Source organism: Microtus ochrogaster, chromosome 15 (assembly GCF_000317375.1).
Source record: "Microtus ochrogaster isolate Prairie Vole_2 chromosome 15, MicOch1.0, whole genome shotgun sequence".
Lineage (NCBI taxonomy): Eukaryota > Metazoa > Chordata > Mammalia > Rodentia > Cricetidae > Microtus > Microtus ochrogaster.
In genome coordinates, this window is record NC_022017.1 from 2,781,038 (window position 1) to 2,794,758 (window position 13,721).

Below are 13,721 nucleotides of genomic sequence, written 5' to 3' on the forward strand. Positions count from 1 at the left end.
GTGCTGCTGAGCAGTTAGCCCAGGACAGGTGTTGCTGAGCGGTTAGCCCAGGATAGGTGCTGCTGAGCGGTTAGCCCAGGATAGGTGCTGCTGAGTGGTTAGCCTAAGATAGGTGCTGCTGAGCGGTTAGCCTAAGATAGGTGTTGCTGAGCGGTTAGGCCAGGACAGGTGCTGCTGAGCGGTTAGCCCAGGATAGGTGCTGCTGAGTGGTTAGCCCAGGATAGGTGCTGCTGAGCGGTTAGCCCAGGACAGGTGTTGCTGAGCGGTTAGCCCAGGACAGGTGTTGCTGAGCTGAAGAGACTCAAGGCAATGGGGTAGATGACTATGGCCTGGGTCCTCTGATGCCCCAGGAATGGCCTGCTCTGGGGAGGAAGTCTTCGCTGTTCAATGGTATTCTACCCACATTCCTCCTTGGTCGTGGCCTGATTGAAAGCCAAAACTTTCAGGTACAACCCCCAGCTTCTCACCGCTGACAGGCCTGTCTCCTTACCATGCTATCATCCTCCCAAGTTCATTCCTAGTTGCCAGTCCATTGCCTGTCGATGGGAACCACACTCTGCCAAGGACCTCAAGTTCCACCGAGCAATCAGCCTAAGCTCAAGGGGCAGGCATGAGAGAAATCGCAGGATCCAGCTGTCTCAGCTCTGGATCCCAGAACACAGAGTGTCCTTAGGCCACTCCTCCAGACCACAAGAAAGGTCCCAGAGAAGCCCAGGTGGTCAGGGAGCAGAAAGGAGCCTCTAGGTCTCCTGTCAGGTGAACTCTTGATGCCATTCTCTCTGGGGATCTGAGGAGATACATCTGGGGAGGAAGCACCCACCCTCCAGAGACACACGGCCACCTAGACCACTAAAGCTCAACATAAGGAAGAGCACGCACTCCATGGGACAGCGGGAGAGTCAGAGCTGGGCCTGGCTTACCAGAAGGCTTCTTAGACAGTCGAGGGCCTGGAGACAGTGCGTCCGTAGAGTGTCTGTCATATAAGCATGAAGACCTGGACTTCATCCCCAGAGACCACATAAAAGAGACCAATAAGGAGGCTCACCCTCATAATTCCATCGCAGGATGTCAGGAAAGGTGGCCCTGGAGTTTGCTAGCAGCAAGCCTCATGTAATTGCCTAATCACCTAATTGGTGAACTCCAGGCCCTACTGAGAGACCTTGTCTGGAAAAATAAGGTGGCTGACTCCTGAGGAACAGCATCCAAGGTTGGCCTGTGGGCTCCACATGCACATACGCACACAGGCATGCACTTGCATACACATATATGCACATGCACATATGCAACATACATGCACATATGCACACACATAGGCACTCATGCACACACTTGTGAGTGTATATGTTACCCACACATACACACACCAATAAATAAATAAATCAACTAATTAATTACCAAAAGAAACCTCCTCAGTAGAAAGCAAAGAACGAAAGTTTTAAGAGTAGGTAGGTGCTTCGGGGAAAACGTTAAAGCAAACTGCTGTTGCCCTTTTCTTCTATTACAATGGCCAATTTTTGGTATTCCATTGTTACTAAGATCTATTTTCAGAATAAAATGTGATCTCCATTCAAAGAAAAGAGTAGGTAGGAGAGGAGTGTGGATATTGTGTGTAGGAATGAAGTTTTCAAAGAGTCATAAAAATACTATTTTAAAGAAGAGTCAGTATGTTCTGAGATTTGAAAGAGACTAATGGCCTGTTGTTGGCAAGGCCGGCTCTCCTAGGCACTTGCCATCTATTTAAGTGAAGAGGTGGTTATGGGTGGGAAATAAGAAGGCAACAGTGAGAGAAAATGAGGTGCCATGAGAAAGGAAGGAGTGGCCAGGAAGGTGCCAACGTCCAGTTGCCATAGGCAGCTCAAGGAAAAGCACCAGGGCATCTGCCCGCATTCCCTCCCATGGACCAGCGCCATGCTGTGCTCCTGAGCCCTGCCCCAGTCAGCCTTTGTTCCGCAGAAGGCTCTGACTTCACTCTAAGTGCTCAGGAAACAAACAGGTCCCTTCTTCTGGGAGACAGATTATCGCAAAGAGGAGCAAAGAACACAAAGATATTTATTGCTTCTATGGGCAAAGGCAAGCATGCACCAACCTAACTAGGACCTAGGTACACTGGCAACCAAGTAAAGAACTGAGCTCTGCTCAACCCGTGTCAACAAAAGCTGTGATTCACAGGCTCCCGTGGAAACAAGGAGTCTCAGCCCCAACAAGAGAGGCCCAGCCCTTCCTCAAAGCCCCAGGTAAAAGATGGCTCCCAGGATGGAGACCGGCCCTCTGAGTGCCAAGCTGCCATTCCAGGCAGGTGAGAACATCAGCCAGGTATTGTGGGCCTCCCAAAGGTGCCTGTAGCATGGCACCTGGCTTCATTTCCCACCTACCAGGTGGTATCAGCCTGTCTCTAGACACAGGGAGAGGGAGAGGGGCGGGTGGGGGCAAGGAGGAAGAGGTCAAGGCACACTGGAAACCCTCAGTCCATACTCTAAAGCAGAATGTAAGACACAGTGAAGAAGAGAATGAGGAGCCAAGAGCACGGCTCTGTGACAGAGTTCTGTCTGAGCAAGCCTGATAACCTGACCCGAGGTCCACCCGGATCTGACCCGAGGTCCACCCGGATCTGACCTGAGGTCCACCCGGATCTGTAGCAGGAGAGAATCAACTCTTAAAGTAGTCTTCTGACCTCCACACGAATGCTGTGTCATGTGTGGGTGCCAACAGTCTCTCTCCTTCTCTCCCTCCCTCTCTCTCTCTCCCTCTTTCCCTCCCTCCATGTCTCTCTCTCTCTCTCTCTCTCTCTCTCTCTCTCTCTCTCTCTCTCTCACACACACACACACACACACACACACACAAACTAATAATAGTAACAATAATGATAATAATGTTCAATTTGTAAGACAAGATGAACGAGAGTGGGGTTTCTCCAGTGTGTGTAGCTTTGGGAATACAGGTCTTCAGAAAGACATTCCCTGGGAGACTTCTGGAAGAAGACAGCCTCCAATATAGCTTGATTGTGTATCGTCTTGTTCAGTTACCCAGCATGCTTCAGTTTTTTCTCCCCAGCAGGACTGTGAACTTATTGCTAAGGATTAAGAAAGTGTGCTGTGTTACTTCTGGATCCTCACAGGAGCCGTTCTAGGGCAGGCATGTGGCCAGCGTTCATGATTGCTGGTACCCTCTGCAGGAGACACAGTGGACATGCAGTCTGCACTCACACTAGAGGCACTGTGAACAGGTTTTCATACGTGAAGACTCTCCATATACTCCATTTTGCAGACATGCCCTGAAGTTCAGAAAGTTTTATGATGAGCCCAAGGTGCCATGGCTGGGCACTGGAGGGGCTAGGATTCAAACCCAAGTCTCCCTGCTCCCACTCCGTCCACAGAAGACAGAATTGTAAATGACCTTGAAAGTCAAATATTGGCATAAACAGGACATACACACAAGTGCATACCAACATACATGATCCAGGAATTACATATGATGTCCAGCAAGCAGATGGTTTTGAGCAAAATTAAAGGGTAGTCAATGCTGTGTGGAAGGCTATGGAAGATGAATGCCGACCTGAAGGAGCAGCCTGATGGGCTTGGGGAAGGCAGCCCGCAGCTGCTGAGGAAATGCTCCGGCAGAGAACATACCTAGAATAGGAAACACTGTTGCAGTGGCTGTGTTGACACAAGATGTTTGGACTGAAGGGAGTTGGTCCCAGGCCTAAGAAAGCGGTTCAGAAATGAGGCAGTGTTTTTGCGTCCATTAGGAGATGCATGATTAGGACATGACTGAAGCAATTAAGTCGCTTCTCACCGGTCTGCTGATCAAGTTACAACTAGAAAGAAGTTTCCACGTGGGGGAGGAGAGGCAGCAAACCAACTGGTGCTTTTTTTTTAATGCCATTTCCTGCAGGGGTACTCAGGGTGAGCTCAGGGTTGGCAGATGCCTAGGGAATGCCATCAGCATGGCCCCCTTCATTAATCAAGCCCTGCCCTTTGTGGGGGCCTATAAAAACCCAAGGGCTTGCACTTCCTTAGCTGCCTGGCTTCTCCATCCCCTTTAAGAATCTACCTGCCACCTGCCTGCTTCACCCGCCATGTCTCGGCTGTCCACCATCACCTTCCACTCCAGTGGCAGCCGCAGGGGCTTCAGCACAGCCTCTGCCACCACCCCAACTGCTGGCCGCTCCCGCTTCAGCTCTGTCTCTGTGGCCCGCTCCTCAGGAAACAGTGGGGGACTTGGCAGGATCAGTGGTGCTGGTGCTGGCTTTGGAAGCCGCAGCCTCTACAACCTTGGGGGCACCAAGCGGGTCTCCATTGGTGGGTGTGCTGGTAGTGGCTTCCGGAGTGGCTTTGGTGGCAGGGCTAGCAGTGGGTTTGGGGTCAGCAGTGGCTTTGGTTATGGTGGTGGCATTGGAGGGGGCTTCGGTGGCCCTGGCTTCTCTGTCTGTCCCTCTGGAGGCATTCAAGAAGTCACCGTCAACCAGAGCCTCCTGACTCCCCTCAACCTGCAAATCGACCCCACTATCCAGCGGGTGCGGAAAGAGGAGCGGGAACAGATCAAGACCCTCAACAACAAGTTTGCCTCCTTCATCGACAAGGTAGGGCCTGTGGCCACCCCTCACATTCCCAGTGCAGGAGTGGCTAGAGGGGAAGCGCAGCTTTGGAGACAGCAGCAGTGCAGGTTCCCAGGAGAACATTCACCAACCAGTACCAGCAGTGGGCTATGGACAGAGACATTTTCATGCCAGGCCAGCTGGCCCACAGGACCTTGTAGAGATGCCCCACCCCACCTGGTCCTCTCTGGGGGTTCTCTTCCAGAAAGAGGGTTTTCACTGTGCCAGCTACCCTGACCCAGAGAAGCGGCATTGAGAAACTCAACCCAGACTCCATGACTCCCACCATAGAGGTTATGTTCTCCCCCGTGGCAGTCCATTGAAATCTTAGAGTCCTTAGGATGCCCCCATGGACTTTCTCATTTGGGAGTGGAATTGTCAATTGTGTAACTGCTGGCTGAGCATGGGGTAAAAGGGGCTTGCCTCCACTGTTAGCAAGCGCGCGCAGGTTCTGCCTCCCTAGCTTCTCACGTGAGGCTCATTCTCTCTGCTCCTCTGTAGGTGCGCTTCCTGGAACAGCAGAACAAGGTCCTGGAGACCAAGTGGAACCTCCTGCAGGAGCAGGGCTCCAGGACTGTCAGGCAGAACCTGGAGCCCTTCTTCGATGCCTACCTCAATGACCTCCGCCGGCAGCTGGATGGTGTCACTGCTGAAAGAGGCAGGCTGGATGCTGAGCTTAGGAGCATGCAGGAGGTCGTAGAAGACTTCAAAGTCAGGTGAATGGGAGAAGGGCTCCCAACTCCACACAACCATTCCCAGGGCTGCCTCTCCAAGGTCCAGAAAAGTGCAAAGGAGTGAATGCCACATGAGCTAGGAGGCTTGGGTGTGCAACCCAGAGTACAGACGGTAAAGATGGTACACGCAGGGTAGTAAGGGACCTCTGTCTCTGCCTCGCTGCTAACAAACACGAAGGGCCCGGTCTTATCTACATGCCCGAAATGAGCACCAGCATCATCTGACAAAACAAACACGGCCGCTCATTCTGGGCAACAATGTTGCTGCACCTGCAGCCTGCTGCTTATCTCCATTGGATGTGAGCCTGGGGGCTGAGATGGCTCGAATTTCCAAAACAGCAGGAGTGCAAGTGAAGGAAGGTAGCAAGGCAGAAGGAGGGGTTCTGATCTTCCTCGTGGAGGTGAACACAGTTTATTGTCTGGGCTACAGTGCAAAAGCATGGTCCTAGCAAGTCCATTAGCTAGCTTGATCACAACATCAGGTGAAAATATTTCAGAATGTCCCTGAAAGAATGTCCTGAACAAATAGAGTTTTCTTTGCAGGTCCGGTGGGTACTACTGAGGCAGCAAATATTTTTGGTGATTAGGACTATGTGTCCACAAAGAAACGGAATTGCCTAAGCTCATGATTCTATTCTCATAAGTCTATGCTCACCTTCTAATCTTATAAAGGTTTCTTTTAACTGGTCTACCTTTTATAGAGGAAGAAGTAGGGGTTAATGAATCATCCACAGTCATGTGCAGGGCACTGAAGAGCTGGAGAGGAAGGAAGGTCTTTAAGTCTTGTCAAGGCAGCAGCAGAAGTTAAACCTTGCTCAATCTCACACCCTCTTGCCCTCACCTCGTCCTTGCAGGTATGAAGATGAAATTAACAAGCGCGCCGCTGCTGAGAATGAGTTTGTGGGCCTGAAGAAGGTGAGTAGGGACGTCTCTTAAATGAGGCTGAGGTCTGAGCCTGTCCTTCCGACACTCAGGAGACAGAAACAGGAGGACTGTGTCTGAAGCCAGCCTAGGCTACATGGCGATACCATGCCTCATAGAAAGAAGGACTGGCATCCAGAGCAGGGTCAAGGCTTACCCAGCATTCCCTTTGGTCAAGATCCAGCACTGAGCGGTGGAGAGAAGGAACTTCTAAGAGGAGGAGGGTAGAGAATACAAAAAGAGATTGAGATTTAGCATTAAATCTTGTGATATGAGAGAGTCTAGTCCTGGGTTCACCCAAGAAACATCACATCAGTGAGATTATGTGATGAGCACAAACCTCCCAGAATACACCCCTGTATTGAAGGCCCCCACTACTTCTGCTCAGGTCTCTGTTAGCCCCAGGAAGCTTAAGTGCCAGTCTCAGTGAACTTCTATCCCAACCCCTGAAATCCAGGCTCGATTCTGCTCAGCTTCTTTTGACTTGCTGTTTGGATCTGGGGTCATTTCAGGATGTGGATGGAGCCTACATGAACAAGGTGGAGCTGGAGGCTAAGGTTGACTCTCTGACCGACCAGATCAACTTCTACCGGATGATCTATGAGGCAGTAAGTGTCTGCAAGTGCTTCTGTTGCTCCTGGTACCAGAGCGTAGAGAGGAAATGAAGCTGCAGCTGTCATTCCCTTCTTGAGTCCACTCAGCATGGTGCCAGAGAGGAATGCTGGGAACTCTGGCACCTGAAACAGCTTCAACTCGAAGGTCTCTCTCCCTACAAACAGCAGGACAGCCCTAGCTAGGAGGGATGCTGGTTCGCAGGTTCCAGGCTCTGCACTTGCTCCCTCTCCTCTGCTGTAGCTCAACTCACTGTCCAGAAGGCTTCTAGGGCTCTGAAGATGCCCCATTTGGATCTCTGCCATGTGGAAGGCAGATACCTGGGTCTATGGAGAGACGGGAAGGAAGTGATCAAATCACCCTGCAGAGGTGTGATGGCAGGATTACCTGATGCTGCAGAATGTCTCTGTGAAGCTGGGGGTCCACTGAATGCATAAGTGGAAAGCATTATTGTTCATCTTGAGAGGCAATGCAGAGAGAATGGTTCCACCACACTGATCAGTTGTCTAGAAACTTCCAGGGCCAGGACTGGATGCCAAAGAAGGGATTTCTAGCCTAAGTAGTTAATCACCTCAAGATCCCTTCCTCTTGCCCATGGTGACACTGAGTTGGTGCCCTGCAGGAGCTGTCCCAGATGCAGAACCAGGTGAGCGATACCTCTGTGGTTCTCTCCATGGACAATAACCGCAGCCTGGACCTGGACAGCATCATCGCTGAAGTGAAGGCCCAGTACGAGGACATTGCCAACCGCAGCCGGGCAGAGGCTGAGTCCTGGTACCAGACCAAGGTGAGGTGATAATGCTCGGGTGAGTGTTCTGAGGCTGTACCTCATCGCCTCTCTCACTTCTTCACTGCGCAAGTGCAGCCCTGGTACTAGGAAAACCTAGCTTAAAATCCTTACAGACCTCTAACTGCATCCTAAGTGTGTGTGCCCAGTTGGTGTTGGGTGCTCAGAAGGACGTGCATGGTCCCCACATTTCTCTCAATAGAGTGGCCTGGATGAGATTCCAAAATGACCAAGAATTATGTATAACAGTCCTAATGGGCCCATGAATTCTTCATATAAGCTCCGAGGTCCTCCACTCTGCCAATGGGGCTTTAGATGTAAATATAGAAGGTGCAATCAGAGAGCCCAAAATCGAGAAGGCCAGAAAGTGGGTGGGCACCACAGAAGGGAAAGAGCATCACCAGAGCACTTCCAGCAAGGTCTGGCTCTTTAGAAGCCAAGCAGGAAGGATAAGCGACGGTGAAAGAACAAGAGGGATTTTAAGGCTGAGTGAGAGGCTAGAAGGCAAGGACAGGAATATGAACAGGAGACTCGTATTTGCAAGAGGGAGGCTGGAATGACCTTAGAGAGCCCCAGCTGAAAGCCTGGGTAGACAGCTTTGTAAACAGTGTAGCAGACCCCGAGGCATCCCCTTGACAAACCCAGGTCCCTCACAGGGGCATCTGCTTGCCACTCTGTGACACCCCTCCCGCCCCGTCCTGCCCTGAGCACTGCACTAGGCCCTTCTGGTAGGTAGTGAAGCAGGCAAGTTGTCTGATGCCAGGGTCCACGGTGCAGCTCCTTGGCAGTGAGCAGAAGATAGGGAGCATTTAACCCCAGCTGGAAGTGAAATTAGAGACTTCTCCCTGTCGGCTGTTGTTCCTTCCAGACCTGAGTATCTGGCCACAGGGGAAGCTGGGCTGTTCAGCACTTTCCAGACAGAATGGATCTTGACTCAGACAGGCACTGGTCTGGAGAGAGCAGGAGGAGGCAGGGTAAAGCGATCTCTCCTAAACTAGCACGTCCCAGACACATCTAACACGAGCACCAAGACCAGGGTTTCTGCTGGGTCGGCACTGGGCCTTCTGTAGCCTCTGCACCGTGTAGTTTCCTGCCTTTCCTTTCTGGTCCCCACACTGCTATCTGCAAGGTTACCTAAGTTCATGGGCATAGCCGATCCTGATACAAGCCAGACCAAGAACCCCCATCCCACAGCGACAGCCAGCAAACTTGCCATCATTCACCCTGCCACAGGGTAATCTCCTAAGTCCCTTTTCCAGTCTAGAATGTTCTCTCTCTAAGCTGTCTGCATAGGCCCCTCTTCTCATCCTGCAGATGACAGTGTCTCCCCTTCAGAAGCTTCCCTTCCGCCCTCCCACCCCACTACACACACCTTCAAACCTAAGTCGGACTCCTTTGGGGCACTCTGAAGGACCCTGCTCATTTACTACTGGCTACTTATCTTTTGGATACAAATTGAGCAATAGTATAAGTGCCTGGTAACAGGGGTCAGCTTGTGTTTGTATACCACTCCCAGAGTCTGCTGCCTCCCCAGAGAGCAGAGGGGCTCAAGAAAAACCATCTGGAGATGAATGAGGGAAAGGGCGAGTGGCTTTCCCTCACATCACAGGAGTTTGACTAGACTGCCCATGTCTGCTCTTACCAGTATGAAGAACTGCAGTTGACAGCTGGCCGGCATGGCGACGACCTGCGAAACACCAAGCAAGAGATCGCAGAGATGAACCGGATGATCCAGAGGCTGAGATCTGAGATCGATGGCGTCAAGAAGCAGGTACAATTCAGTCAGTGCAAGAGTTCCCATTTCTTCTGTGTTATCCCACCACCTCCAAAGACTCCTCTTATGGATCATGGCACCTCCGGGCTCTGTCCACGGACTCACGACACCTCCTTTCTTTTCAGTGCACTAGTCTGCAAACTGCTATCTCTGACGCTGAGCAGCGTGGAGAGCTAGCCCTCAAGGATGCTCGGGTCAAGCTGGTGGACCTTGAAGATGCCCTGCAGAAGGCCAAGCAGGACATGGCCCGGCTGCTGCGCGAGTACCAGGAGCTCATGAACGTCAAGCTGGCCCTGGACGTGGAGATCGCCACCTACAGGAAGCTGCTGGAGGGCGAGGAGTGCAGGTCTGTTCTCAGAGCAAACAGAGCTTACCCGGAAGCCTAAGCTATGGCAGTGAGAGTGCATTATCTTTGCAGGCTGCTAAGCCACCCCAGGTGCCCTGCACCCACAGAAATGCAAGGCCTGAGCAGGTCTAAGCAATCACTTTCTGTTAAAGGAAAAGACATATAATTTAAAAAATAGTCATTTAAAGATTTATTTATTTATTTATTTATTTTATTTATTTATTTTATTGTGTGGGTATTTTGCCTGCTTGTGTACTGAGAGCACGCCTGGTACCAGATCTCCCTGGAGCTGGAGTTACAGATGATTGTGAGCTACCATGTGGGTCATGGTAACCTGGGCCCTCTGTAAGAACAAGAGCTCTTAACCACAGGTCGTCTCGCTACACCCCTAAAAAAGTTTTACTTTAATTAAAAAATAAAAACCTTGCTCTCCTTCAATTTAGTGGTCAAAGGGATGGGCTTTGGAGGCAGATGTACCCTGTTTCAAACCTTGTGACCATGAGCAAGTAGCCTCTCTGATCTTCAATTTCTCACTGTAAAACGGATGTAATAACACCTACCTAATGGGGCTGTTCGGAGACACAAATGGCACCATGAGCATGACAGACTCTCAGTAAGTGCTATTGTTGGCTCTGAGTGAGCATTTAGGAACGAATGCCAGTTGCTGAGACAGTAATAGCCCGATTGTGACGACTGTGGGTGCCTCTCTGCACCTGTAATAGCATGACAAGACTCCCTCACTGAGAGGAAAATCTGGTTATAGGGGCCATCCTGCCTTTTTGATGGACTTTAATCTGATTGGTTTCCACTTTCTTGGGGTGGTGGGGAAGGAGGGGATGGGTGGGCATAGTTTAACACCAAGCTGCGCCTCCGAGGTTCTGGGCTTTACACCACCACACCTGGGGCTCCTTTACTATTTTTAGTACTTTGTGTGTTTTTAGAGTTTTAACTGGCATGACTTCTGCAATAATAATAATAAAGGGGTTTTCTGTGCACTTAAAACAATCACAAAATTTGTATTGAAAATACCTGTCAGGTGACAGTCTATACAGTACATATGTAACCTTTAACCTTTTCCTCCTCTCCTCCCGACCAGGCTGAGCGGAGAGGGAGTTTCCCCAGTGAACATCTGTGAGTACACACCTGTGGCTTGGTGCTCATGTGGTCAGGGGACGGGGCTGATATGAGGCAGCTGTGAGAGCCTTCAGGCAGAGTTCACTTTGAGACAGTTGGGGGGGGCTCAAGTTGAGGACAAAACCATCGTGGGTTAGGGGAGCTTGTGCTATCTACTTATTTACTGGAGTATTGGAGTTGGACCTGGGGCCTTGGTGTATTCTGACCATGTTCACATATCCCTACCCTGTCTTCGGGTCCTGGATACTAACCCCACCTCACACCTGCCAACTCCCCACCCGGCACATCTGTGTGTTTTGCTTGAGTCTCCCACTGAGTTTAACCTGAGTCATCTGTGTGAGCCTGGGACAGCACTAGAGGAAATTTTTGCTTTCTGAGACAGATTTCATGGAACCCAAACTGGCCTCAAATTCCTGATCCTCCTGCCTCTAGCTCCCAAGGTAGATGAGAGTCTTTGGGCTCATGGTTCTTCCCTCTGGAGGGAGAGTGCGAACCACTGCCCAAGTGGGGTGGATCCTGAAATTGTCCTACAGGAAGCTCAAAAGCCCAGCTACATCTCCCACCTCCCAGAATTCCATGGGGCTACAAGTCTAGTTTCAAGAGCTCAGAGATGAGCACCTGACATGGACAGTTTTGCCTGGGTCCTTTGGAGAGAACCCTTTACTCTAGTGCCAAACCAGGACAGTGAGACAGTCCTGCCTCCTCTAAGAAGTCCAGAGAGCCGGCTGCTGGTCTGGGCTTTACAGGACAGCTACCATCTGTGTTTAGAGTGCCACACCAGGGGGACTCCTGGGGAGGGGCATGTATATTCCTATGAGCTTCCAGAAGGAAGAAGATGCCAGAGTCAAATCCAAAACAAAGACAGCAACAGCAGTGGTAGAACAGAGGGAAAAGGGGAGCACCTTTCTGGAAATGCCTAAAGAGAAGCTCTGTACAGTAGAGAGAGCCTGGAGAAAGAAGACAGCTCAGACCAGCAGAGGTGGAAGTCTAGGGCAGCATGTCACAGAGCAAGCAGGGGATGTCTGTGAGACCACCCATCTTGGCCACAGACACTCATAGCACTGGCTCTGACATCGGGTGCCTTCTCTCCTGCCTGCAATTCTGATTCTGTCCCCTCTTCTCCACAGCTGTGGTCACTTCTACAGTTTCCAGTGGCTACGGTGCTGGCAGCAATTTTGGAGGTGGAAGCCTGGGTCTTGGTGGGAACAGTGGCTACTCCTTCACCACCAGCGGTGGGCACAGCTTGGGCACAGGCACAGGTCTGGGAGGCTCTGGTTTCACCACCAGTAGCAGCCGGGGCCCGGTGGGCAGTGGCTCCAGCGTCAAGTTCATTTCCACCACATCATGCAGCAGGAAAAGTTACAAGCACTAAGGCGGCCAACCTGAGGTCTCCTTTACAGCCGCGAAGCCTCCTCACACTCCTAACTGGATGCCTGGACCCTTCTCCCATATCCTCTTCACAGAGGCCCCCTGTGCTGCCAGGCTTAACCCATTCCCTGGCCTATGGCAACCTCCCTACAGTCCCTAGGCTGCTCCTGGTACTTCTTTGTGCCAGACACACAAAGCGAAAGCCCACTCTCTTCCAAGGTTAACAGTCAGTAGGTCTGCAAGTGCCCCTTCAGCGTCACCTGTCCCTTTCCTCCAGCCGAGCGATGGGGATCTGTGTTGGCCACCTCAACACCAGGCTGTCTTGTCCTTCTCTCGCTGCTTGTAACTGCCAACCACAGCCAGTGCTCCTCTGTCTCCTCCTGGAATGCCTATTAAATGCATGTGTCACATGTTTGGCTCCTAGCCCTCTGTGTTCAGTGGTGATGAGCCCAGGGCAGTTCTCAGCCAGGGTTCCACACAAGCGGTACTCGGGACACAACAGCTTCCTAAAGAGCTGAGGGGGGGTATGGGGATGACAGCAGCCAACAGCCTTCCTCTCACTTTTCTCTGGGAGGCTTGTTTGGGAAGTCCCAACCCCTGGGCAGAAGCCTTGCCCAGCCTTCTCCTCCTCAGTATGTCATTGGGGCGAGGCCAGCCCCTCCCCACATCAGCCTGTGTTCTTTGGGACAGCACTGACGTAGGATGGGTGGTCAAGGCAGTGGCTGGCAAAGGAGCTGATTGTTCCCCGACAGCTTCAAACTCGCAGCCCTAAGCAGCGAAATGACAGGGCAGGAGAGGCGTTAGAAATCAGCCCCGAGGCCAGGCCAATGAGCCTGTAATCGCAGACAGTGGGAAGACGCCCAGGAAGCAGCTGCACATTCCTGAGGTTATAGTCTCCTGGTCCCCTCCTCTCAAGACTATGGGGGAATGATGGGACTAATCCTGAGTGGGGCTCAAGTTTGTTTAGACATGGTGGGCTTGACCCTTAGGATTCACTGCAGAGCTGATAGAAGCTGTCAACCAGAGCTGTGGAAACCATTTGTGCTAGGAAAGGAGTTCAGTGACACAGGAGTCAGGAGAGAGGAATACGAAATGAGGGGCCACCATCTAGAATGGTTAAGAGGGTAAAGGTTTCAGATCGAGAGAAAAGACTCTGAGACAATTGTTAAATTCTCTAAGACCAAGGAAGACAACAGCTGAGGGCAGGGATTGGGGTGATCTCTGACTGCTCTTTAGGAAGGACAAGACACCCCATTTTCCCTAGCTTTGAGAAGTTCAGAGATTCTGGACACGTAGCCCGGCCAGCATGGGTTCTAGTCTTGTTGCAGATTCCCTAGCTGTGTGGCTTGTGTGCCAAAGGCTGCAGGTAGGAACCAAGGGCGAGAACAGCCATGTTGAAAAGTGGAAGGTGGGTTTCAGCTCATGACACTGCCCAGGACTGTTGGCAGCGA

The 13,721-nt window shown here is 51.4% G+C and overlaps 1 protein-coding gene across 1 annotated transcript; it reads left to right on the forward strand.

Annotated features, from left to right (window-relative positions):
- The first annotated feature begins 4,075 nt into the window (after positions 1-4,075).
- On the forward strand, positions 4,076-12,274 carry LOC102000523 (keratin, type II cytoskeletal 75). The gene is made up of 9 exons (XM_005353849.2): positions 4,076-4,579; positions 5,096-5,310; positions 6,183-6,243; positions 6,762-6,857; positions 7,484-7,648; positions 9,294-9,419; positions 9,548-9,768; positions 10,865-10,899; positions 12,030-12,274. The coding sequence occupies exons 1-9, from the start codon at positions 4,076-4,078 to the stop codon at positions 12,272-12,274; spliced, it is 1,668 nt and encodes a 555-aa protein (XP_005353906.1).
- The last annotated feature ends 1,447 nt before the right edge of the window (positions 12,275-13,721 follow it).

Excerpts from the sequence above, each read along its gene's own strand:
- LOC102000523 (XM_005353849.2), top strand. The coding sequence starts at position 4,076 with ATGTCTCGGCTGTCCACCATCACCTTCCACTCCAGTGGCAGCCGCAGG. Across the intron at positions 7,649-9,293 it reads AGTCCTGGTACCAGACCAAG|TATGAAGAACTGCAGTTGAC; the intron begins GTGAGGTGATAA and ends TGCTCTTACCAG. Across the intron at positions 9,769-10,864 it reads CTGGAGGGCGAGGAGTGCAG|GCTGAGCGGAGAGGGAGTTT; the intron begins GTCTGTTCTCAG and ends CCTCCCGACCAG.